General features: G+C 36.5%; 1 protein-coding gene and 1 long non-coding RNA gene across 2 annotated transcripts in view; one reads left to right on the forward strand and one right to left on the reverse strand.

Moving 5' to 3' along the window:
- Positions 1 to 27,402, reverse strand: part of megf10 (multiple EGF-like-domains 10) — a 115,989-nt gene that overhangs the window by 57,156 nt on the left and 31,431 nt on the right. The window contains exons 4-9 of the mRNA XM_056466336.1: positions 27,243 to 27,343; positions 23,506 to 23,598; positions 16,037 to 16,283; positions 15,761 to 15,881; positions 15,450 to 15,586; positions 4,490 to 4,702 (exon numbers count right to left, since the gene is read on the reverse strand). Coding sequence (XP_056322311.1) covers positions 4,490 to 4,702; positions 15,450 to 15,586; positions 15,761 to 15,881; positions 16,037 to 16,283; positions 23,506 to 23,598; positions 27,243 to 27,343 — 912 coding nt within the window. The remainder of the gene's footprint in view (positions 1 to 4,489; positions 4,703 to 15,449; positions 15,587 to 15,760; positions 15,882 to 16,036; positions 16,284 to 23,505; positions 23,599 to 27,242; positions 27,344 to 27,402) is intronic.
- LOC130235831 (uncharacterized) lies at positions 16 to 26,646 on the forward strand. Its single transcript, XR_008838419.1, has 3 exons — positions 16 to 169; positions 277 to 407; positions 26,603 to 26,646. It is a non-coding gene; the product is annotated as an uncharacterized LOC130235831 (long non-coding RNA).

Below are 27,402 nucleotides of genomic sequence, written 5' to 3' on the forward strand. Positions count from 1 at the left end.
GGTGGGCAACGAAGAAGTGCTCGGTGCTGGTGGTGCATCGGGAAGTGGTGCTGACGGTAGCAAAACTCTCTTCAAAGAGTCCACCAGCTCTTGAATGGGATCGGGAGTGCTCATGCTGTTAACTGTAAATGGTCCGGTCTTCTGTTAGGGAAGCAGACGGACAAACAGGGTGAGTAAATGGTTATAAAGGTTTATTGAAACAGCGGAGCAACTGAAGGAAAACAAGGGGAATGTGAATGGAGTCTGGGATGATATTATTGTCCTTCTCCTTATCAGGATGGATGATAGGCAAAGAGGAAGACCGAATGCACACACCAGATGACTTGCGGGGAAGACAGACAGATGACACACACACCTTTGACTGGACGCTGGGAACACTGGACAGACTGGAGACAAACAGAGATTAGGTAAGTTTTCAAATGGCAAGATAATGATAGCGAATACTTGGAGAGTATCCACTATGAGTCCACTTCGTATAAACGAGACCGGACCCTGACTGAAGTGAGGTGTGTGCTTATATAGTGCCAAGGTGATAAGGTGCAGCTGTGCGTGATTAATACTCAGGTGATGATGGGCGCTGTGTGAAATTGGTGGAAGAGCCTGGCCAATCCGTGACAGTTGTCATCATTTTTTAATTGATACTTAAACACATATAAATAAAACCTAAATTGTGAATTGGTGAAACATTTTTCACTTCATGCTATTTTTTGACTGTGAGCTAAATTTGTAGTCTTATATTAATCAAGTTACAAAACATGTTTTTATCATTTGAGAAGCATTGCCAGAATTGGTTCTTTTTTATCTTTTAAAAAACTAAGTGCTGCATTTATCTTCTATTGACTTGACCACTGTATGTGTACACTGGTTTACCTAAGGGTTATATAGTGAAGTATTCATGTTTTTAAAAAGCGTGTTAAGAAATACCTCTTTAAAGTTACATAAAAACATGGGGACAGCTGTGGGCTAATGGTAAGAGAGTTGGACTTGGGATCCAAAGCTTGCAGGATCAAGTCTAGGCACCAGGATTGTTGGTGGGGAAAGTAAATAAATATCCACCTCAATACCATGGCTTTATTTTTTTTTAATTCATGGTCATCTTTTTTTGTCCAAACTCTGACAGAAAATACATTTTAGATGCATATCCGGAGAAGTTAATTTGTTTTAATTTTCAGAATTATTATCATAAATATGTAATTAAAAAATTTATGTTTTGTATATTTTTTTCCAAATTTTCTATTTTTGTTGCTGAAACATGCATGCCGTGATCATGATAGCAGTGTAATTGTAGTTTTGTTAAGAGTGTTTACAACTGGGTTCAGTCTCAGCAATAATCTTTACAAGATCTGAAGTGATGTGTTTAATTTCTTTTGCTAAAATACACACACGCACGCACGCACGCACGCACGCACGCACGCACGCACACACACACACACACACACACATATATATATATATATATATATATATATATATATATAATAGCGTATTGTTATATAGCTACTGATTTCCATATGTTTAGGAAAAAAGATTACTTGTTATTCTTGCAAGCTCTCAATAAACCCAACTGACAGAGGTTGATGTTAAAAACTATGAAATGTCAGACATAATGAGACAAAAGAGTCCATTACCTGTGGACAGAGCAGCTGTAAAGAGACTTTTCGAGTTACTATGCCGCAGCTGCCATCACATGTGACACATGTGGTTTGTCAGCTGTGCACGTCTGTCTGAACTAAACAATGAGCAACTGTGTGTGTGTGTGTGTTCCTCTTTCTAAACACACAGCCACTTCAAAGACAACAACAAGATGCTCACATTAACCCCAGTTGTCTTCATTGGCAAACCAGATTCGGTGGCTAACTAGGTAAGTTTGAGGTTTAGCTTGACTGAGCACACCTTTTTTGTGTTTCATCATAATTATCTTTAGCATGCTACACAGCTGACGTGTTTCAGAGCAGGTATTTAAGAGAGTGCAAAGCACAACTGTACCCAATCAACAATGACATATGTCTAACCAAATACTACTAACCCTGTATGTCTTGCTCCAAAGTAAGCAGTTCATTTTAAAAAAATATCCCAGCTTACATTTGTATTTATACAATATATTTGGGAAATACAGAAGGGCTATTAATTTAGCCTTTAACTGTATGTAATATGTAATGCATATACAGTGCTCAGCAAAATCGAGTACATCCCATTTTGAAAATGAATATTTATTTGTAATAATATTTTGTATTTTGTATGTAATTTGTATTTAATATTTTTATATAACATATAAATTTGTGTGTACTAGTTTTTGGACCATTGTCGTAAGTTATTTTATTAGATTTGCTCCAGATTTGGCTTCAGTACTGACTAATTTAATGCATATGAACAAATATAATATTGCTTAGCTTCCTATTAAAAATATGAATTTTAAAGATTTGAGAGGGGTGTACTTATATATGTTGAGCACTGTATGTATTTGTTTGCATAACAAACATTCAATAAAATACAATATAATTTAAATGATAAGTTAAATAATTAAATGTTAAAACAAATTGTATGATGTCAATTGTTTCAAACAGCTTAGATAAATGCCCAAATATGCATAAAATAATGTTCAATGGACATTAATTAATAAAACAACATACTTTTCAGACCAGAAGTTACTAAAATATGTAACTGAATATTTGATCATACTAAACTGTATTATATTTTTAAACAATTTTCATTTTCTTCTAAAAATCTTTTGTCATTTGTAGGTAAAACATGTGGTTAAAGGGAATGTGGAAATCAATTAATTAGTGTTTGGACTTGCAAGTTACTGTTAAAAAAATTTATTAAGATTTTTTTTTAATAATTAACTATTTTTACAACAAATACCATTTAACGGGGTGTCTTCTCTAAATAATGATCACAAGGTTCCATGACACTCAATCCTTTTTTAAAACTGAAGTTGTTGTTGTTGTTTTTTTAATTGCTTAAAATCCATTTTACAGCCATATATATTTACAGTGGTGGACAAAAGTACTAAAACACTAAGATTTTCAACAGCTAAAAATGGTTTCTTGAAGTATTTTGGAGACACTGCCACAGCTATGCTGGATTTAGTATTATTAGCGCTCCTGCTAATTTTTCGTTCAAATATTTCCCTCGCAAAGTCTCAATTTTATCAGTTTGGAATTAAAGCAGTTTTTGGCTACGATTGGCTAGAGAACAAACCATTGTTGTCAAATATATCTAATGAACCTAACTTGCCCACAAAAGTAAACCAGCCAAGCCTCTAAATTGCACTATAAGCTGAATATCTTGCAAAATAACCTAAATAACCAGCCAAATATTGTGTACTGTTATCAGGGCAAAGACTAATTATATTAGTTATTACAAATTAGCTATTAAAACTATTATGTTTAAAAATGTGTTTCTTTTTTTTTCCAACTTTCATTTGTTGTAAATTCATGATTTCTTTTATTAGATTAATTTTTTCTTTTAATCTTCTGCAGATATATGAATTATGTTCAAAGTTGCTGTCAAAGTTTACAGCAACGATTTATCATTTTGTGTCATTTCAGTTGCCTTTTTTTGAAGAATCTATCAAGAGGGTTTTTTTTAACACATCTTTGCACCATTTAACGAAAAATATTTAATAGAACTTGTCTAATTTCTTTTTGTAATGGAAACAAAAAAAATTTAAACATTATGTTTTCTTCAATTTTATAATAATCACTCAATTCTAAACTGCCCATATTGCACTAGACGACTATAGATGGTTGTCACTGACTATTAGATTGGATTAGATTAGATTCAACTTTATTGTCTCTATAGATGAAAAAGGCAACAAAATGTAGCTTTGTTTTGTTCTGCAGCATTCTCCAGCCTCTGGTGGTCGGAGGAGAAGTTTGGTCAGAGGAGAAATGGTCGTACCCAACTGAGCCTGGTTTCTCTTGAGGTTTTTTCTCTTCATTTTTGTTGATTGGTAAAGTTTTGTTCCTCACCACTGTTGCCACTGGCTTGCTTGGTTTAGGACTTGTGGATCTGCGCATCGATGGATCATGTTTGGAATATCAGCAATGAAACTTAAACTAAACTGAACTGAACTAAACTGAACTTCAACTGTGAAAACTGGACTGACACAGTTTCAATTTACTAAAACTTCTATGTTAAGCTGCTTTGACACAATCAACTTTGTAAAAGTGCTATAGAAATAAAGATGAATTGAGTTTGCATTGTTGAAATTAATTATTGCATTAAATTAAGTCTTATTCTTATTCTTATGCAACAAGCCTCAAAGGAAGCAGCCTTCCAATTGAAAGACACCAATATACTCTGAATCAAACTCTGGATTTCAAAGGCATGGGTTTGTTTTATTTTGTTAATACTAAACTTGCCCAACAATCAAAGTCACTAAATAGAGCACAAACTTAAAGATTCCTGTCATTGAACAACAAATTCCGACCTGTGCCATGTAATTACTGAAAAGATGAAAACATTTTTGCAGTGTTTGTCTCACCTGCGTGTGTTGTTGGTGTTACATGGGCACTTCCTGTCACACTTAAGGCCATATTGACCATCTGGACAGATGCGCTCCTCACAGCTTTCTCCTGTGTATCCCTGCTCGCACAAACATGCTCCACTCACATGATAGCACTGAGCTCCATTTACACAGCGACACGTCTGGCTGCAGCCAATACCATATGTTCCAACCTGGCACTGGTCTTGGCACCTGTCAACATATGTCAATCACAACAAGTTGATTATCCAAGCCTCTGATTTTAATAAGGTGTTTGCTTACTGTTAACATAACTGAAATTGAATCTAATTAAATGAACAAGTGTTTTCAACTTAAATTAATCTAGTATAACTTCTAAAATGATGTTGTTATATGATGATAAGAATATGATGTGTTATATGTTATATGATGCATTTTAACAAATAGAAACATAACAACATATGTGCTATCATGCTTTTATATTTTTAAAATCCAGAAATGTGCACCTTTTTAAACCCTAAAATTCTTAATTTCGTACCACAACATTATTTTTAAACCTGAATTAAATAAAGCTCTCAGAATAATTTTTTTCTTTGTAAAAACATGCACCAGACCAATAGTAATAATAATAATAATAATAATAATTCCTTACATTTATGTAGTGCTTTTCTAGACACTCAAAGCACTTTACACAATGAGGGGATCTCCTCATCCACCACCAGTGTGCAGCATTCACCTAGATGACGCGACGGCAGCCATATTGCACCAGACCGCACACCACACACCAGATGATTGGTGAAGAGGAGACAGAGTGATGAAGCCAATTATGATATGGGGATGGTTAGGAGGCCATGATGAACAGAGGACAGTTGGCATATTTAGGCCAGGATGCCGGGGTTAAACCCCTACTCTTTTTTAAAGGACATCCTGGGATTTTTCACGACCACAGAGAGTCGAGACCTCAGTTTAACGTCTCATCCAAAAGACAACATTCATTGAGTAGTATAGAGTCCCCTTCATTATACTGAGGTATTAGGACCCACACAGACCACAGGTTGAGCACCCCCTGCTAGCCTCACTACCACCACATCCAGCAGCAACCTAGCTTTCCCATGTGGTCTCCCATTCAGGTACTGACCAGGTGCAGCCCTGCTTAGCTCAGTGGGCAACCATGTGAGAGCTGCAGAGAGCTAACTGCTGGAAACCAGCAAAGAATGTTGTGAAGTTGAAGATCAGTGACAAATATGGATAATAAATAGCACCTTAATAACATGCTCAGATAGTATTCTCGTATCCTCAGAGAAAGAAATATTAATAATAATAATAATAATAATAATAATAATAATAATAATTGATGATTTGCTGTGCTTCTTTAATCCTCACTTTTGGATAAAAGTGTCTGTTACACTGGTACATTTCTCAGATCAGAATTGAAATTCACAAAATTACCTGTTCAATCTCCATATCATTGTGTCACTTGTGCACATCAAAAAAGCAGTTCTCATTCTTTTGAACAAGTTGCAAATGCTTTTGTACACCCATGTAAATGAGTACGTGCAATTCTCTGATGTTTCCCACGTTATCAATTGCTTATGTCATGTTGATCAAAATTGATTATTTTTGTCTCTGATGAATAGTCTTACCCCCCACAACATTTAATCACTTGGTCATGGCAACATGCCAAATGGCTGAACAAGTTGTCATAACGACATAATGACGCGATGGCGCAGTAGGTAGTGCTGACGCCTCACAGCAAGAAGGTCACTGGTTCGAGCCTCGAATGGGTCAGTTGGCATCTCTGTGTGGAGTTTGCACGTTCTCCCCATGTTCGCGTAAGTTTCCTCCGGGTGCTCTGGTTTCTCCCACATGTCCAAATACATGCGGTATAGGTGAATTGGGTAAGCTAAATAGTGTCCATGGTGTTTGTGTGTGAATGAAAGTGTGTGGGTGTTTCCCAGTGATGGGTTGTGGCTGGAAGGGCATCCACTGTGTAAAATGTGCTGGATAAGTTGGCGGTTCATTCTGCTGTGGCAACCCCAGATTAATAAAGCGACTAAGCTGAAAAGAAGATGAATGAATGAAGCAGTCATAATGTATTTTCCTATACATTTCCATTGTACTCTTTTGTGAATCTGTCTACAATTGTTAGTTTTTCTCAGTTGCTTTGGCTCAATTCTCGATTCTCGAATTTTATCTTTCAAAACAATAAGTTTAGATCTCTGAACAATTGGCTTATTGTTCAATTCAGAGTGCCATTTCTTATTTATGTAGTCAAATTGCTAATGCTTTGGCGCGTGCGTGCAAATAGTAAGTACAAATGTCTAGTTTGAACCAAAAGTAATTGCATATTCTCATTTAATGCAGTTAATGCATTTCTCAAAACAATTAGTACAAACAGCAAAACCTAGTTGATAACCTGCAAAAGCATGCCACTTGCTCAAAATGGATAGCTCATTCTTCAAAAGCAAGTACTCATGTCAATGAAAATGTCAGCATCATCAAGATGAAGAGTCCTGCCTGTTTATGAACAAGATAGTCAAACGGCTTTGTCATGCTTTCATTATGACAGTGTACTCTCTACATTATTTCCAATGCAAAAAAGTCAGAAATTGATTACACTTTTGGAAAATGCTCAAGACAGCCCTATATACTACACTTTTTTAATTGTTTATAAAATTAGTTTATAAAACTAGTTCAACATTTTTGTATGTAATGACTCAAGTTACGAAATTAGTACATTCACAAGTTTAGTTAGTTTTGACTGACATGACATAAGCAAATGTGTAAAAGTTATTGATGCATGTCCAAAAGCATTTGCAATTTGTTGGAAGGAATGAGAAACTGCTACAATGATGTGCACAAATGACTAATTGTTTTGATAAATGCATTAACTGTTCTGCAACTGTAAATAGTGTTGTGAGAAATGCACCAAAGTGACTGAGAAAAACTTTAAACTGTCAAACTCTTCACAACTTCTCAATCGTTTTATATTGTGTAAGCCATCAAACTCAAAACTGTTTATTTAATTATCGAACATTTGTATATGCACATTTTCACCATAAATATCTCATATTGACATTGATTGAATTGTCTGCTAAAGTGGTAAATGACCTTTAGTTGCAATACAATTTGCGTTATCTATTTATCAATCAAGTTTGGTAAGACATGATGACAAAAACACTTGGCCTTGGCCAAATTACTGACATGACAACTAGGTTTTGAAACATGAATAAAAGGTTTTGGGTGAGTAACTCCATTTTGCACACGTGCAATAAAGTTCTGAAGTTCCAGTAAATAGTTTTGAGATTTGCACTGGCAGTTTAGAGAATGCTAAGTCTGTTTTGAAAAATGTGCCAAAGCAATTGAGAAACACTGTATATTTCTCACAGGTGAATTTGAACTTTGAAGGTGCATCTGAAAGGAGATTGTCCTATGTTCACATTTTTTTGTTGTTGTTGTTGTTGTTTTTTCTTCTTTGTGCTATGCAGTGCTGTCTTTTCCTTTCTCTATCACAATAAACCGTCAACAAATTAGCAAAATAACAAACAGCAAAATAAATAAATACATAAAATTAGCTGTAGTTTCCTCAGAACAACCCTCCAGAGTATTTGTTATATTGACAAGATGACTAAGTAATTTGACCTTTTTATCCATACACACAATGACAAGGACACAAGAACTTGTCATTCTGGTGGCAATTCCATGTTCATTGCCACAGAAATTTAGTTTTGAGAGATGAACTAAGGATTCTGAGAAACAGACTGTGTTTTGCAGGTAATCCGTGGTGTTTTGCTATTTGTACACAATATTTTGAGAAATGGACTTCTGTTTCACACATTTCAATTCTGATCTGAGAAATGTACCGACTGAGAAAAACTGTAATGCGTAAAAGTAAATTAAGAGTTCAAGTGTTTTTTTTTTTTCAGTTTACAGTAAATTTAAAGAACCTAAACCTATACCATTGTCATTAAAGTGAAATTACTTAACCTGAACACAGAAATCTCTCATGAAATGCAAATTTTAGACGCAAATTTCTGATGGCACTTTTTGCATATGAACCCTGAAATTTTATGCAATTTTTAACTTTGTTTTTGAAGTTGAATCATTTCTTATTGTTCTTTCATAGTCTCAATGCATCAAGTTCAATGTTTTTTTGTAAGTAGCAAGCAATGGGAGCATTAATTGATAGCTGAAGGAAATGCTATGGCACATGCACACATAAAAGAGTATGAGATAACCGGGTAACACTTTACAATAAGGTTCATTAGTTAATGCAATTACTAACATGAACTAATCATGAACAACACTTGCACAGCATTTATTAATCATTATTGAACATTTACTAATGCATTATTAAAATCCAAGTCCATGCTTGTTAACATTAGTTAATGCACCGTGAGTTAACATGAACTAACAATGAACAACTGTATTTTCATTAACTAACGTTAACTAACATGAACAAATACTGTAGTAAATGTATTGTTCATTGTTTGTTCATGTTAGTAAATGCATTAATTAACATTAACTAATGAACCTTATTGTAAAGTGTGACCGATAACTGATTGTACTGCAGGCTGTGATATTTCAGGGAAACCTCACTCAACACCACTGATGTCACATATCTCCATTCAGTGATTACAAATCTTTACAACCATTTATCACAAACCTCTGAGTTACTCCCAGAGTGCTCACAGATGCAGAGTGAATTAAATTTGTGAACAGGAAAGTTTCAAAAGATTTTTCTAAACTATGAAATCAATTAATTTAAAGCTCCATATATAATAAATAAAATTAAAAAAAAGAATAAAGAACATTTTTAATTCCCTTGCAATTACATTTGAGTTTCACTTGTAAAATGTGATTACAGGGGTTATTCATTACATAAGCACCATAAAAACTATCTAAAGAATGTAACATCTGCTTTGTGTTGTGCTGTCTGAGCTCATAATGAAGCTTCTATCAGTCCCTGAGGATCAGAATTTAGTGATAGAAGAAATTCAACATGTTACAAGGTCATGCTTATCTTCACTTGTAGTAGCTGATGTGTTCAACAATCAGAAAACAACCTCAATCCAGATCAGTGCATGAGAGAGATGCTGATTTAGAGATTTAGAGACTTATCAGTATCCCCCTAATAACCTCTCGTATGCAGATCCTGGCAGTCTCTTCGAAACTCAACCACTTAAACACACACATACATAAGCGCGCTCCTCCCTGCGGCTGTTAAGCGATTATTCTGCAGCCGGTAGGGTGTGGTGAAATCAGGGTAAACCGGAGGTAACAGTGACGTCTGGTGAAGCCAAGGCACTTATTAAGTCATAAAAATGCACTTGCATTTCTATTTCTGCAGTTTAAATACATGCTGCATGCTCACTCATACTGTAATTACACATTATGCTGCTGCTGGATGAGAAACAAGGACCAACTGCTGCATTGATTTATCTGCATGCATATGATTAAATGCCATTCTGACAATGCCAGTGACAATGACTATAGAGCATAATGGGAATCAGCACACACTTCTGTATTTCTAATGTTTCTAAGGTATCCTGTGTGATGTTTGTTCACTATGATAAATAGTCTGATGAATAATGGCATTATAATATAATCTTACAGCATAAACACCCTCTCTCACCCACAAATTCTATACCACAGCAAACCTAGTCCAGTATAAACTTTAGACATTCTGTTTTACAATTAAAAGAAAAGGCTAATCATAAACTACAAAACTTTAGGTCGACCTATTGTTTATGGCTGTTTTACATCTTTCAGGTAGATCAATTCAAGTAAGAAACGTCAGATATCCAGTTGAAGTCAGAATTATTAGCCCCCCTGAATTATTAGCCCCCCTGTTTATTTTTTCCCCAATTTCTGTTTAACGGAGAGAAGATATTTTCAACACATTTCTAAACATAATAGATTTAATAACTAATTTCTAATAACTGATTTATTTTTTCTTTGCCATGATGTTAGTAAATAATATTTGACTAGATATTTTTCAAGACAGTTGTACTCAGCTTAAAGTAACATTTAAAGGCTTAACTGGGTCAATTATGTTAACTACGCAGTTTAGGGTAATTAGGCAAGTTATTACATAACTATGGTTTGTTCTGTAGACTATTGAAAAAATTTAAGCTTAAAGGGGCTAATAATTTTGACCTATTCTAACTATTCTATCTGAAATAAAATAAATAAGACTTTCTCCAGAAGAAAAAAATATTATCAGACATACTGTGAAAATTTCCTTGCTCTGTTAAACATCATTTGGAAAATAGCTAAAAAAGAAAGAAAAATTCCAAGGGGGGCTAACAATTCTGACTTTAACTGTTAATACTATATTTTTTATATATACTACAGATATATATTTTGAGCAAATTTACTACAAAAGAGAATGTTGTTCACAGGTTTAACATCTGCAGAAGTGACAGTAATACAGAACCGGTTTACAATGCACAAGTATTAGTGTGCAAAAACAAACTGGATTAACAGCCTCCTTAGAATAATGACTTGTGCAACAGCACTATTTAATAAGACCAAAACTGAAACCATTGAAACCATGTCTAGCGACAAATTTCTTCTACTTTATTTATTTATATAATGCATCGATTGTATAATGTAACCCTTGTATTTATTTATCTTTTCTTTATTTCTATATTTTTTATGCTTTACTAATTATTTATTGTTGCCTCACAGCAAGAAGGTCGCTGGTTTGAGTCCCGGCTAGGTCAGCTGGCATTTCAGTGTGGAGTTTGCATGTTCTCCCTCTGTTTAAGTGGGTTTTCTCTGGGTGCTCTGTTTTCCCCCACAGTCCAAAGACATGCACTATAGGTGAATTGAATTGAATTGAACTAAACTGGCCGTAGTGTATGAGTTTGTGTGAATGTGTGTTTATGGGTGTTTCCCAGCACTGGGTTGAAGCTGGAAGGGCATCCGCTGTATAAAACATATGCTGGAATAGTTGGTGGCTCATTCAGCTTCTCTCAAAAAAAAAAAAAAATATTGTTCAAACAACTCATTTAAAATGAGCTGAAACAACACAATTCTTGAGATTTCATTGGGACAACTTATTAACTTAATCGATTTGTGTTTGGACAACATGAATGAATTGTGTGGAACCCTGCATTTTTTACAGTGACCTCTGAAATAGAGACTGGGGATGTGGTCAGACGGCAGGCGTGGACTGGGACAGCATTTTCTCTAGGGAAAATTGGGGTAGCAGGGGTAGGGGTTAGGCAACCGGTAAGTGAAGAGCTGGGGGAGGCGGGGGGTTTTCCTGAGGCAATCGGTAAGGAAAGAGGGGGGTGGGGGGTTTCCTTGGGCGGTCGATAAGTGAAGAATGGGGATGCAGGGGTGGACTCACCCATCACCTAAGCTGAGGTCACTGAGGTATTTTGCAAGCTCCGCAGTGGAGATTCACCCTGTGTATCTTAGGTCTCTAGATGTTGTGGGGCTGTCTCTACAATATCGCATGGAGGATGGGGACAGTACCTCTGGACTGGGCAACTGGGGTGGTGGTTTCCATTTTTAAGAAGGGGGACTGGAGGGTGTGCTCCAACTATAGAGGGATCACACTCCCGGGGAAAGTCTATGCCAGGGTACTGGATAGGAGGATCCGGCTGATGGTTGAACCTAGGATCCAGGAGGAACAATGTGATTTTTGTCCAGGCCATGGTACAGTGGACCAGCTTTATACCCTCACCAGGGTGCTCGAGGTTTCATGGGAGTATGCCCAACCTGTCCACATGTGTTTTGTGGACTTGGAGAAGGCATTCGACCGTGTCCCTCATGGCATTCTGTGGAGGGTACTCGGGGAGTATGGGGTCAGAGGCGCTCTGTTAAGGGGTGTCTCGTCCCTGTATGAACAAAGTAGGAGTCTGGTTCGCATTGCCAGCAATAAGTCAGACTTGTTTCTAGTGCATGTTGGACTCCGGCAGGGCTGCCCTTGGTCACCAATTCTGTTCATAATTTTTATGGACAGAATTTTAAAGTGCAGCCTTGGCCTGAAGGCGGTCCGGTTCGGGGACCACAGGATTTCATCTCTGTTATTTAATTCAATTCAATTCAATTCAATTCACCTTTATTTGTGTAGCGCTTTTACAATGTAGATTGTGTCAAAGCAGCTTCACATAAAAGGTCATAGTAAATTGGAACAGTGTAGTTCAGTTTGTAGTGTTTAAGTTCAGTTCAGTTTAGCTCAGTTCAGTGTGGTTTAAAAATCACTACTGAGAGTCCAAACACTGAAGAGCAAATCCAACGATGCGTAGCTCTACCGATCCCAAACCATGCAGACAATGTTGTTCTGTTGGCTTTATCGAACATGGATCTTCAGCATGTACTGGGGCGGTTTGCTGCCGAGTGTGACGTGGCTGGGATGAGAATCAGCACCTCCAAGTTCGAGGCCAAGGTGCTCCACCTGAAAAAGGTGGTTTGCCATCTCCCGGTTGGAGAAAAGTCCTTACCCCAGGTGGAGGAGTTCAGGCATCTAGGGGTTTTGTTCTCGAGTGAGGGAAAGATGGAACGTGAGATTGACAGGCGGATTGGAGCAGCGGCAGCATTAATGCGGTAACTTAATTGATTTATGTTTGGACAACATGAATGAATTGTGTGGAACCCTGCATTTTTTACAGTGACCTCTGAAATAGAGACTGGGGATGTGGTCAGACGGCAGGCGCAGACTGGGACAGCATTTTCTCTAGGGAAAATTGGGGTAGCGGGGGTAGGGGTTGGGCAACCGGTAAGTGAAGAGCTGGGGGAGGCGGGGGATTTTCCTGAGGCAATCGGTAAGGGAAGAGGGGGGTGTGGGGTTTCCTCGGGCGGTCGATAAGTGAAGAATGGTGATGCAGGGGTGGACTCACCCATCACCTAAGCTGAGGTCACTGAGGTAGTTTGCAAGCTCCACAGTGGCAAAGCAGCGGGGGTGGATAAGATTCACCCTGTGTATCTTAGGTCTCTGGATGTTGTGGGGCTGTCTTGGCTGACAAGTCTCTACAATATCACATGGAGGATGGGGACAATACCTCTGGACTGGGCAACTGGGGTGGTGGTTCCCATTTTTAAGAAGGGGGACTGGAGGGTGTGCTCCAACTATAGAGGGATCACACTCCTGGGGAAAGTCTATGCCAGGGTACTGGATAGGAGGATCTGGCTGATGGTTGAACCTAGGATCCAGGAGGAACAATGCGGTTTTCATCCAGGCCGTGGAACAGTGGACCAGCTTTATACCCTCACCAGGGTGCTCGAGGTTTCATGGGAGTATGCCCAACCTGTCCACATGTGTTTTGTGAACTTGGAGAAGGCATTCGACCGTGTCCCTCGTGGCATTCTATGGAGGGTACTCGGGGAGTATGGGGTCAGAGGCACTCTGTTAAGGGGTGTCTCGTCATTGTATGAACAATGTAGGAGTCTGGTTCGCATTGCCAGCAATAAGTCAGACTTGTTTCTAGTGCATGTTGGACTCCGGCAGGGCTGCCCTTGGTCACCAATTCAGGGTTCGGGGACCACAGGATTTCATCTTTGTTATTCAATTAAATTCAATTCAATTCAATTCAATTCAATTCAATTCACCTTTATTTGTATAACCATGCAGACGAAGTTGTTCTGGTGGCTTCATCGAATATGGAACTTCAGCATGTACTGGGGCGGTTTGCTGCCGAGTGTAACGTGGCTGGGATGAGAATCAGCACCTCCAAATTCGAGGCCAAGGTGCTCCACCTGAAAAAGGTGGTTTGCCATCTCTAGGTTGGAGGAAAGTCCTTACCCCAGGTGGAGGAGTTCAAGTATCTTGGGGTTTTGTTCTCGAGTGAGGGAAGGATGGAACGTGAGATTGACAGGCGGATTGGAGCAGCGGCAGCATTAACGCGGTCGATGTACCGGTCCGTTGTGGTAAAGAAGAAGCTGAGCCGAAAGGCAAAGCTCTCGATTTACTGGTCAATCTACGTTCCTACTCTCACCTATGGTCATGAGCTTTTGATCATGACTGAAAGGACAAGATCTTGGATACAAGCAGCCGAAATGAGTTTCCTTCACAGGGTGCCAGGATCCTTATGGATAGGGAGAGGAGCTCTGTCACCCGGGAGGAGCTCGGAGTAGAGCTGATGCTCCTCTACATCGAGAGAAGTCAGCTGAGGTGGCTCGGGCATCTGTTTCGGACACCTCCTGGACGCCTACCTAGGGAGGTGTTCTAGGCATGTCCCAACGGGGGGAGGCCTCGGAGAAGGCCCAGGACACGCTGGAGGGACTGTGTCTTTCGGCTGGCCTGGGAAAGACTCAGGATCCACCCGGAGGAGCTGGAGGACATGTCTGGGGAGAGGGAAGTCTAGGGTTCTCTCCTAAGACTGCTGCTCCCGCGACCCGGCCCCGGAAAAGCAGTAGAAAATGAATGAATGAATGAATGAATGAATGATTGAATGATTGAATGATAATGTTGTTCCAGGATCAACATAGATCAGGTTGGTGGTTTAACTATATTATGGCTGAAATGGCCTTAAATAATAACTAAATAATAACTATAAAATGTTGCGTTTACACATTCATCCACAAATTACATGTAAACGAATCCGCTTTTTACAGTGTAATACTCAATACTCTTGAGTACTTTTAAAAGGACTACTTTTTACTCATACTTCAAGTAATATTTACAACAGATACTTTTACACAACTTGCACTACATTTTTGGGCAAGTAATGGTACTTTTACTTGAGTATGATTTTTTAGTACTCTTTCCACCAATGCCTATTCTGCATGCCTTTGAACTGTCGGGGAAACCGGAGCAACCAGAGGAAACCCACATGAGCATGGGGTGAACATGCAAACTCCACACAGAACTTCCAACTGGCCCATGCTTGACTCGAACCAGCAACCCCTGTGCTGCTCAGCAAAAACCTTTTTTTATTTCTTTTTTTGACTTTTGAGCAGCTTAACTATTTTTGTAGTTTATTTCATTCTGTTCAACATTTGCATTAGGGCTACATCTTGTACTGACCTCTCTCCTGTGTATCCTGAACTGCACACACACTGTCCCGTGGATGGCGAACAGATTCCTCCATTATGACACTGACACTCCTGTGAGCAATTCTTACCAAAGCGTCCCATCGGACAGGGTTGTCCACACACCATTCCCTGAAAGTAACATCAATACACTGACATAATGGATAATGGAGTGTTTCCTTCAATGCAAAGACATTTTATAATGAATACAATACTAGTGGCAAACATGATGAAACTATATCACATAAATTTCAGCTTAAATATTCACAAAAGAGCCACATTCAGAACTGTAACAGCCAGGCATACCATCCAACCAGCAGGACAGGAACATTCTCCAGTCACATGATGACATACACCACCGTTCTGACAGGGACAACGCTCCTCACATTGCTGTCCATGTTTACCCGGAGGGCACAAGTCTTCACAGCTGCACAGAGACACCATAGCATTTACTTTTATGCATTTACCAGCTTATATTAAAGATATACTTTTTAGTTCATGCATGCCCTGGGATTTATACCCATGGTCACGGTATTTCCAGCACCATCTTCTATTGTGTGCAAAAAATGCAGGTAAACTTACAATGCTCCTGTGTATCCTGGACTGCACATGCATTCGCCTGTGATGTGGTGGCATGTAGCATTATTCTGGCACAGACATTTCTGTTGGCAGTTGTTGCCATAAGTGGTATGGTCACAGAGGTCTTCACATCGCCAGCCACGGTACCCGGGTGCACATATGCACGCTCCAGTGATGGGGTTACACAGCGCCTCGTTCTTACACTGACACCGGCTACTGCAGTGTGGGCCCCAGTGATTCTGGTCACACGCTGCACAAAAACACAAAGCTGATTTTCACTTCTATGACAAAAGTTTGTGCACCATAGTGATTAGTCAGTGCTGTACCATGAGTTTCCAATGGTAATTATACACACAGCACGATGAGCATAGTTGTCATGTCTGAAGCAGGTTTTAACCGTTTATACAAACCTGCCACAACACTCCCGTTTTTCCCGGGAGTCTCCCATCTTTCAGACCCATCTCCCATTTTGTCATTTCTCCCAGAAAACTCCCAGAATTTCACCCCTTCCCCCGTTCCTCAGCTATTTGGTACAATCTTTAACACCCCCTGGATTGCCGACTATTCTGCTTCAAACCCATACTCCCCCCACCCCCCTTTGCGTTTTTTTCCAGCATCTGTAAAGTCTTTGACACATCCTTGTCCTCCCACTTCACTTGCCACAGCGGAATGACCCACCAAGTACTTTGGCAACCCAGCACTGGGAAACCCCCTCAGTCACACACACACTTATTCACTTCACTTCACTTTCTCCAATTCACCTATACAGCATGTCTTTGGGGGAAACCGGAGCACCTGGAGGAAACCCATGCGACCATGGGGAAAACATGCAAATTCCACACAGAAATGCCATCTGGCCCTGTTGGGACTCGAACCAGCAACCTACTTTCTGTGAGGCAACAGTGCTAACCACTGAGCCACCTTGCCGCCTTATGTGTATTTAAAATGGTGAAAATCTCCAAACAGGGATAAAATAGAGCACAGGACTGACAATATTAATAAATGACAATATAAAATCCACTTGGCCTAAAAATCTGATCTTTGTAAAAAATTTTACATACTGCAGATACATATAAATAGAATAAACAATATTTCAGATTGTGGAATATTCCAGCTTATCAGGTAGGTAGGTAGTAAAATGCTCATTTGGAGTGGTTACAAAGTTTGTTGTAGCTATATAGAGCTTCTCCTTTTATAAAAGATGAAATTGCATGCACAGGCTATTTAAGTGAAGGCTACCCATTTCACATTTTCCAGGTGTCTCTGTAGCAGAAATCATCATAGTTGGGTAAACTTTGACTGCAGAGAATGGGAGAGTACATCAAACAGACAAAATTACAATCCTATTTGTTGAAATAATTAAAAAAATTACGATAGCATTATAAAGACTTTCAGAAAAAGGAAAAGAACTGAAAACAATGTCAAATTTACTCTCCTGCCCATAAACCCTGCATTTCAAAAGCCTTGCACAAGCATTAATTCGTGTTTTGTAATTTGATACAAAAATAATATAGTACATTCATAAATACATATAAATGTTCATATGTTTTTTTTTAATCTAAATATTAAAAACTTTCAAGGATTTAATTATGCTGATGACCATTAAATGCATCATAACAGTCTTGTGTTAAGGGTCTACTGACTAACTTTCTTTGAGCACTTTCTTTTTTCTACAGCTGATAGTCTCAAATGTGTCAAATTTTTATATGTTATATATAGCCTTTATACAGTATATGTCAAATATAAGCCTTTTTATATATATATATATATATATATATATATATATATATATATATATATATATATATATATATATATATATAATATTTTTATAATACTATTCCCATTCAAACAACATCATATTTATTTACTTTTACCAGACGTTCGGCTGCTCTGCTGTAACTTTTGTTCGGCGGAGATATGACCATTATATGATCACTCTTATTAATACCTTTCATTGGCTAAACATGTTTGTAAAACAGACAGACAGACAGACAGATATACAGTGTGACCAACAGCAATAATTTATTGAAGAATGAAGGAAAAATGTTTCAATAATCTGTCAGTTGATCAGTTGGCTTGCAACACTAAACATAAATTCTGTAACACTGAAGAAAAAAATAGATTTTGCAGAAAAAAAAGCAGAAGCAAGCACATCTCATCCTGAATGTAGCCAATTATAAACAGCTCAAATCAAATCTTACACTTTCAGTTCCATTTTTAATCACTAAAATACAACAGCCACCACATCTCACTTTCACCCTGTCAGCAATGAGGCACTTTCGTCTGTAGTTCAGTGACCCTCTTGCTCCACCAACAGCATTAGGAAAATATGGAGCATGGAAGTTCATAATCCCACAGCTGTGTATTAATGCTCAGAGAAACGGCTGAACAACTGTTTTCAAAGAATAACTTTCCCACTTCTGGCTTTTGCAAATCTCACTATACTCTGACTTTTTCGATCATTCTAAAGCTTGAGATTGAATATGACTGTGATTCAAAAAAAAAAAATTGTTGTCTCTAAGTAAGGTTTCAGCCTCAACACATTGTTGAAGGTGCTGTATCAGTAAAAAAAACATTTACATCTACAAACACGTTTTGCACTTTTAGAATGACACACTGAAACATTTAAAAGATAAACATTATTATATATTATAGTTTAAAAAAGTGAAATATTTACAAATATTTGAAATCATAACAATTCTTTTGTAGATAAACTTTTTTACTATACATTCCTTTATTCATTAATTTTCCTTCAACTTAGTCCCTTATTTATCAGGTGTAGATATAGCAGAATAAACTGCCTTTATAATACTATGAAAAATGTATTTATGTTTTAAGATATTTTAACACTGCCCAACTTAAACATAACCGTTTTGCAGTTAAAATACTTGGAACTTAGAACAGAAGGAAGTGTAATATTTTCACATTAACCATCTACCGTGTGATGTACCTTGCTGAAAAAAAAACAGCACTTAAACATGTTTCTCTGTGATTCTGTACTATTGTTGCACAACTTTGACCTGAGGCAATGAAAAAAAATTGGGGATGGTAAGTGTCCAAAAAAAAGTTATTAAACCAAAAATCAATCACAAATGAACCAGAAAAGAATGTATTTTTTATAGTTTAACAGATAAGTAAATTAATAAACTCCATTAAACAATTGTTATTGTAAAGATAATTCCACTGATATTACAACAATGAATTCAAAAATGCAGTTTCAGTTTTCATAAGGATTAATTTCATAAGGATTAAGTCTGTAAAGTTGCTCATAAATTATTATTATCGATACGGTATGTTTAGATGCTGTTAATACATCAATATTGTACGTTTCAGTACATGCAAATGTAAGTAAATGTATATGCATTGTAAATCATTATTTACAGTGCTCAGCATAATTGAGTACAGCTCATTTTGAAAATGAAGATTTTTATCCATTTCTCAGTGAATATAGGCAATGTATTTTGGTGAATTTACAAAAACAGATTTATTAAACATATATATTTCTTAAAATAATATTTTAGTTACCAAACATATTTAGAAATTGAAAGATAATACAATTTAATTAAAACAAAATATTGCAAAAAAATTCAATTTTTTTTTTTAATTTGTATTCAGTATTTTTCTAAACCTTTTTTTTTAATAAATTTGGGTGTGCTAGTTATTTTGTTAGATAAGCTTCAGATTTGGCTTCAGTTCTGATGAAATCTAATGTATATACACAAATACAATGTTGTTCCTATTAAAATATGAATTTAAAAGATAGATTTGTGAGGGGTGTACTTAAATATGATGAGCACTGTACATACATAGTTAATCTCAGAGTAGATAGGATTGGACTAACATATACAGTTGAAGTCAGGATTATTAGCCCCCTTTGATCTTTTTTTCTTTTTTAAATATTTCCCAAATGATGTTTAACAGAGCAAGGACATTTTCACAGTATGTCTGATAATATTTTTTTCTTCTGAAGAAAGTCTTATTTGTTTTATTTCGGCTAGAATAAAAGCAGTTTTTAATTTTTAAAGAAAAAATTTAAGGTCAAAATTATTAGCCCCTTTAAGCTATATTTTTTTCCGATTGTCTACAGAACAAACCATCATTATACAATAACTTGCCTAATTACCCTTACCCGCCGTCAACCTAATTAACCTAGTTAAGCCTTTAAATGTCACTTTAAGCTGTATAGAAGTGTCATGAGAAATATCTAGTAAAATTTTATTTACTGTCATCATGGCAAAGATAAAATAAATCTGTTATTAGAGATGAGTTATTAAAACTTTTATGTCTAGAAATGTGTTGAAAAAATCTCTCCGTTAAATAGAAATTGGGGGAAAAAATAAACAGGGGGGCTAAAAATTCTGACTTCAACTGTATATATACAGTATATCGGTGCTTTACATGACCCAGTTGAACAAGCAGACTTGAAGGATTTTGATTATGTATGGCTTTTTTATTTACTCAAAGGGAAAAAATTAATTAAATGTGTAAACTAAACATGCCACAACAGTCAGTACATTAGCAAATACTGTTGGATTTAAGCTTCACTTACCAAATGTGCAAGGTTTTTTTTAATCGGTTCACTATGTCAAGTAGTATCGGGGGCATTTTTGGACAGCTAAAAATAGCGGGAAGCAAATGGGTCGTTTACGTTTAAGAAAAAAGATTAATAAAGATGGCCTAAAAAGTAAAAAACAAAAAGCACTTTTTACTTGTGAATAAAGGATTTGTGGCAAGTAAAATTTGAGTATGTTGTGATATTGTGCTGCCCTGGCCTAGATCTGACATCACATGAGCTGAGCCCTGAGGTCATTTCCTGTCTTTCTGGCCAATCATTCCTTTCACTTTGTTTTGCTCTTTGCGGTTCAAGAAAGACCTTTATTCTCTCAGCCTCAATTCATTGCAGGGTGTTTTGTTGGCATCTTGTGGCCCGGAAAGGCCAGATACAATGAGTCTTCAGAGGGAATTAAAGTCATATCACAGCTGACTGCAACCATACTGCCAATCCTTGTTAATGTACCACTGTAATAAAACCAGAATTTAGATTTGCTATGGTCAACTAATCACGACCAGCCAAGTGGGTTTAGGGCCTGAGGCATGCAAAGACCCGAACCAAACAATAAGAGTTGAAACTCAAGACTCCTGATAGTCTGTCTGCCCATATCGTTATCTTTTTTTTAAGCTAATTTTGTTCTGTGCATCATGTCTATTTTGCTGATTTATCTATGACCCTGTTATTCAGATACACATCATTTTTTTATCTTTCTGATACATACAGTTGAAGTCACTATTATTAGCCCCTTTTGAATTTTTTTTCTTTTTTAAATATTTCACAAATGATGTTTAACAAAGCAAGGAAATTTTCACAGTATGTCCGATAATATTTTTTCTTCAGGAGAAAGTTTTATTTGTTTTCTTTTGGCTAGAATAAAAGCCGTCTTTAATTTTTTAAAAACCATTTTAAGGTCAAAATTATTAGCCCCTTTAAGCTTTATATTTTTTCATAGTCTACAGAACCAACCATCGTTATACAATAACTTGCCTTTAAATGTCACTTTAAGCTGTCATCATGGCAAAGATAAAATAAATCAGTTATTAGAAATGAGTTATTAAAACTATTATGTTTAGAAATGTGTTGAAAATATCTTCTCTTTGTTAAACAGAAATTGAGGAAAAAATATACAAGGGGGCTAATAATTCTGACTTCAACTGTACATACTTTTGATGTTACAAATGTTTCTGGCCATTAGTGATCATTAGGACAAACATTCTTTGGCAGTTTGTCTTTCTTTACCATCATGTCTTTCTTTGTACTTTATCTTTTATATTTTTATTGGCCTTTGTCAAGTTAATATTTCATCTATATTTTTATGTGTACAGTTCATTTCTTACAACATGGCACAATAATACATCAGAATTACTTGGTGAGGTTTATTAAATAATATTTTATAATAAGATTTGTTTAGCCATGTTTTAAAAATACTATTTTTTTCACATACCCCCACACACACGTGTCTGATATGAAGCAAAAACCTAGTGTGCCATCTGATCTCATTAGTATTGTTATGTACAACCCCAAATCAGAAAATGTTGGGACAGTATGGAAAACGCAAATAAAAAATATAAAGTAGTGATTTCCAATAATACTATAACTTGTATTTCATTTCAGACATTACAACAAACATTATTTAATGTGTTGATAATGATTTTTATTGTTTGTTTGCTTTTTTCAAAACAAACATGTATTCCAATTTTGATTCTGCAACACATTTAAAAAAAGATGTATAAAGAAAAACAAACGCAAATACAAAATACACATATCAGATATAACAAACATAGAAAATTATTAAAGGGCACATAGGTTACCCCTTTTTTCATATTTAATATAAGTATTTTGTGTCCCAAGATAGTGTCTGTAAAGTTTCAGCTCAAAACACCCAACAGATTATTTATTATAGCTGTTTGAAGTGTCTATATTATATCTGGAAAAAAGTTTTTGCTGTTTTTTTGTATTGGGCCTTTAAGGCTAGTCCTCCCCGCCCACCGTTCCCACGTGCCTGTCAGCAATCACCGCCCTCGGCTGCCTCAGGAAGCAGATCTCACGTCATGTTTGTAAGAAATACTACAGTAAGAACTTTAACAATCAGTATTTGATGCATTTTTTGTGGAGTTGCAAGAATGAGTCACACACAATGTCATTACAAAGTTCATGCACACATAGTGCATGGACACACACACATAGCGCATACACACACACATAGCGTAGACACACATGCACACACATAGCGCAGACATACACACACACACATAGCGCAGACACACACACACACAGAGAGAGACAGCGCTCTAAGCTTTGCACACGTTTTTATGTTGTTAAATTTAAAAAAAAGGACTGGGTGTGTTTATTTCACCCCAATATGACAGTTTATACACTATACTTACACACATTTCTGTCCAAACAGCTTGTAAAGTAGATTTTTCACCATAGGTGCCCTTTAAATGACTACTCTAATTAGTAAATCATCACCTCACAGCATGAAGGTCCCCGGTTCCAGTCTCGGCATTTCTATGTGGAGTTTGCGTGTGCTTCTTGTGTTCACATAGGTTTCCTCTGTGTGCTCCGGTTTTCCACACAGTCCAAAGTAATGTGGTACAGGTGATTTGAATCAACTTAATTGGCTGTGAAATGATCTATTACTAAGTTTATTCTATTTGCTATGAGACCAAAAAAAAAAATGTGTGAAAACGGATTATTGAAATTGTGATTGCACTTGCTGTTTTTGATAAATCAACAGAGTAATTACAGTGTTTTTTTTTTCAAAGCTCAGACTGAATTCTTAATGGCTTTTGTCACTCGATTAGATTCACGTTTTAAGACACTAAAAATGGAGTTTAGAGTAATTATACAAGAGACAAAAAAGAGAGTGTTTGTGAGAGAGAAAGAGATAGACAGGCACAGCTGCAGAACTTACCGCTGGAGCAGTCGGCCCCTCCCCAGCCTGGCTCACACTGACAGGTGTTGGGGGCCACGCATCGGCCATGCACACATTTCTCAGCACAGTGGGCTACAGCGAAAACAAGAGAGAGTAAGGTCAGGTTTCAGTCCTTCAATGAGGAGAGCAGCAAACAAACATAAGCAGAAACCACATAAAACCCATGAGATATAGTACAAAGAGACTACAAGTCTAGGAATCCCAGTCCACTCTGGAATCTCACTGGCCACAAATCCTGTGCTTTATAAGTGTACGTCAAACATCAAATAATCTTATAACTGATTGTGATTGTCACATATATGTGTGGTGAGATCGATCAGACATTATCACATTATAAGCCTCAGTGCAGAGAACTGAAAGAATGTTAACATTATTCACCAAATACCCTCATATCAGTGTGCCAGAATTATCGTGATGGTGAAGTTATCTATCATGGTAGAAAGTTAATGCATCCTCGAGTTTAGAGGCATGTGATTACAGTCACATTACTGCAAACATACAAAAGAGTCTTTCAGGCTCAAAAATGTCTCTTTGAGTTGGTATCTATCTATCTATCTATCTATCTATCTATCTATCTATCTATCTATCTATCTATCTATCTATCTATCTATCTATCTATCTATCTATCTATCTATCTATCTATCTATCTATCTATCTATCTATCTATCTATCTATCTATCTATCTATCTATCTATCTATCTATCTATCTATCTATCTATCTATCTATCTATCTATCTATCTATCTATCTATCTATCTATCTATCTATCTATCTATCTATCTATCTATCTATCTATCTATCTATCTATCTATCTATCTATCTATCTATCTATCTATCTATCTATCTATCTATCTATCTATCTATCTATCTATCTATCTATCTATCTATCTATCTATCTATCTATCTATCTATCTATCTATCTATCTATCTATCTATCTATCTATCTATCTATCTATCTATCTATCTATCTATCTATCTATCTATCTATCTATCTATCTATCTATCTATCTATCTATCTATCTATCTATCTATCTATCTATCTATCTATCTATCTATCTATCTATCTATCTATCTATCTATCTATCTATCTATCTATCTATCTATCTATCTATCTATCTATCTATCTATCTATCTATCTATCTATCTATCTATCTATCTATCTATCTATCTATCTATCTATCTATCTATCTATCTATCTATCTATCTATCTATCTATCTATCTATCTATCTATCTATCTATCTATCTATCTATCTATCTATCTATCTATCTATCTATCTATCTATCTATCTATCTATCTATCTATCTATCTATCTATCTATCTATCTATCTATCTATCTATCTATCTATCTATCTATCTATCTATCTATCTATCTATCTATCTATCTATCTATCTATCTATCTATCTATCTATCTATCTATCTATCAGTGGCTTTGGTTCATTTCTCACAACACTATTTACATTTGCACAACAGTTAATACATTTCTCAAAACAATTAGTACAAACTGCAAAACCTAGGTAACCTGCAAAAGCATGTCACTAGCTCAAAATGGATAGCTCATTCCTGAAAAGCAAGTTTTTATGTCAATGAAAGTGTCAGTGTCATCAAGATGAAAAGTCCTGACTCCATTGTTTATGAACAAGATAGTCAAACGGCTTTGTCATCTTTTCATTATGACAGTTTACTCTGCACATTTTTTCCAATGCAAAATATCAGATTTGGGTGACACTTCCTGAAAATGCTCAAGACAGCACTATATACTATTTGCACAGCTATTTGAAAACTACAGTAAAGCTAGACATCACTGCATTTAGTGAGGTATCTGAGTACAAGAAACTGAATATGTATGTTTCACATTTTTGCAATTCCAATTTATTCACAAAATTGTGCAAAAGAATAAATACACCCTTATTTACAACAAACATAAACTTCCCTTGGGTAGAGCTGTGCACAACTGTAAACAATATTGCAGTACATATTGGAACTGAACATACATAGATCTGTAAATCATTCATGAAATTGTTCAATTTAGAAGACATTTTCAGGAAAAAATAAAATAAAATTTTGTATAAGATTTGCTTGACAGATTTTGACAACTAGTTCAACATTTTTGTATGTAATGACTCAAGAAATGAAATGAGGACTATTAGTTTTATATGGAATGACTATTCAGCATTCACAAGTTTAGTTAATTTTGACTGACATGACATAAGCAAATGATAGTTATAAAACAGCAGAGAGTTGCATGAAAGTGATTGATGCATGTCCAAAAGCATTTGCAATTTGTTGGAAGGAATGAGAAACTGCTACTATGATGTGCACAAATGACTAATTATTTTGAGAAATGCATTAACTCTACCAAAAGCATACCAAAATGCACCAAAGCTACGGAAAAAACTGTAGGAAAAGTTCAACTGCCCACAAAAGTCAGATGTATGTTTTGAACTAGAGTCTTGAAAATTTGGGCCAACAGAATATGAAATACACTGTAATACTGAAAATCACCAACAACAATATGTTTAAAAACATTACAAATTAATGTTACTACATTTTTTTGTCAAGTACTTCACTTTTCTTTTTTAGCAATTTAAAGATCCTTGCTTGAAACTGCAATGATTTCAAACATTTGAAAAGCATTATAAATGCAATAATGGGCATAATAAAATTTTATTCACTATCTACAAAGCCCTAAACGGCCTAGCTCCCCAGTTTTTGAGGGAGCTCCTGGTGTATTATAGCCCCTCATGTCCACTACGCTCAGTTAATTCTGGACAATTGATTATTCCCAGAATATCAAAATCAACTGTAGGCGGTAGATATTTCTCATATCTGGCACCTGAACTCTGGAACAGTCTTCACAGTTCGGGAAGCAGACACACTCTGTCAGTTTAAAACTCGATTAAAGACACATCTCTTTGCAGTAGCATACACATAAAACACAAATGCTTTTGAAATCCTAATCCTCTAAAAGATTGTTAGTCTGCATTATTTAGGGCAACCAGTGCCAGGAACACTTCCCAAAAGACATTATAATTTTAATGGCATCTGCGCTTATGTTTATGTTATTTTTATTCCAGAGGTTTCCATAATCCTGGACCAGGCCATATCCTGAGCAGCTGCTTTGGTCATGGAGGAGTGGAGAGATTCCTGTAAGACCCCAGTGCCGACGAATCTTAGCATTGATCTTAAAGGGCCAGCCTGTGCACCAGCTGGTGACCTCCTGCAGCTTCTACACGATGGATGTCCAGCTTTCTTCAGCCTCCAGCGCCTAGACTGAAGCTCTGCACAAGAAGTTTGGCCATAGGAGAAATGGTCGTGCCCAACTGAGCCTGGTTTCTCTAGAGGTTTTTTCCTTCACTTTCGTCAATTGTGAAGTTTGTTCCTCACTGCTGTTTCCACTGGCTTGCATGGTTCGGGACTTGTAGAGCTGCGCATCGATGGATTTGCTCTTCAGTATTGGGACTTTCAGAAGTGAAAATTAAACCACACTGAACTGAACTAAACTGAACTTCAACTCTGAAAACTGGACTGACACTGGTTCAATTTACTATAATCTTCTATGTTAAGGTGCTTTGACACAATCTACACTGTAAAAGTGCTATAGAAATAAAGAGGATTTGAAAGTTTAATTGAAATAATTGGAACAAGGCACAATGGGTAGAGCCATTCCCAAAAAAGAATAAGAAGAGTCTGTACAGGTAACAGAGTTATACTTACGAACACATATATCTCCGCTCTCGTAGAAACCTGGGCAGCACTGAGACTTGCGCCGATGCATTGTCTTCTCACCTCTGCGATAGGCTGTTCTGTAGCTTACCCTAAAATAGAGGAAAACATAATTTCTGATTTAAAAACAGTATTTATCTCTATCTATCTA

This window comes from Danio aesculapii, chromosome 10 (assembly GCF_903798145.1).
Source record: "Danio aesculapii chromosome 10, fDanAes4.1, whole genome shotgun sequence".
Classification (NCBI taxonomy): Eukaryota; Metazoa; Chordata; class Actinopteri; order Cypriniformes; family Danionidae; genus Danio; species Danio aesculapii.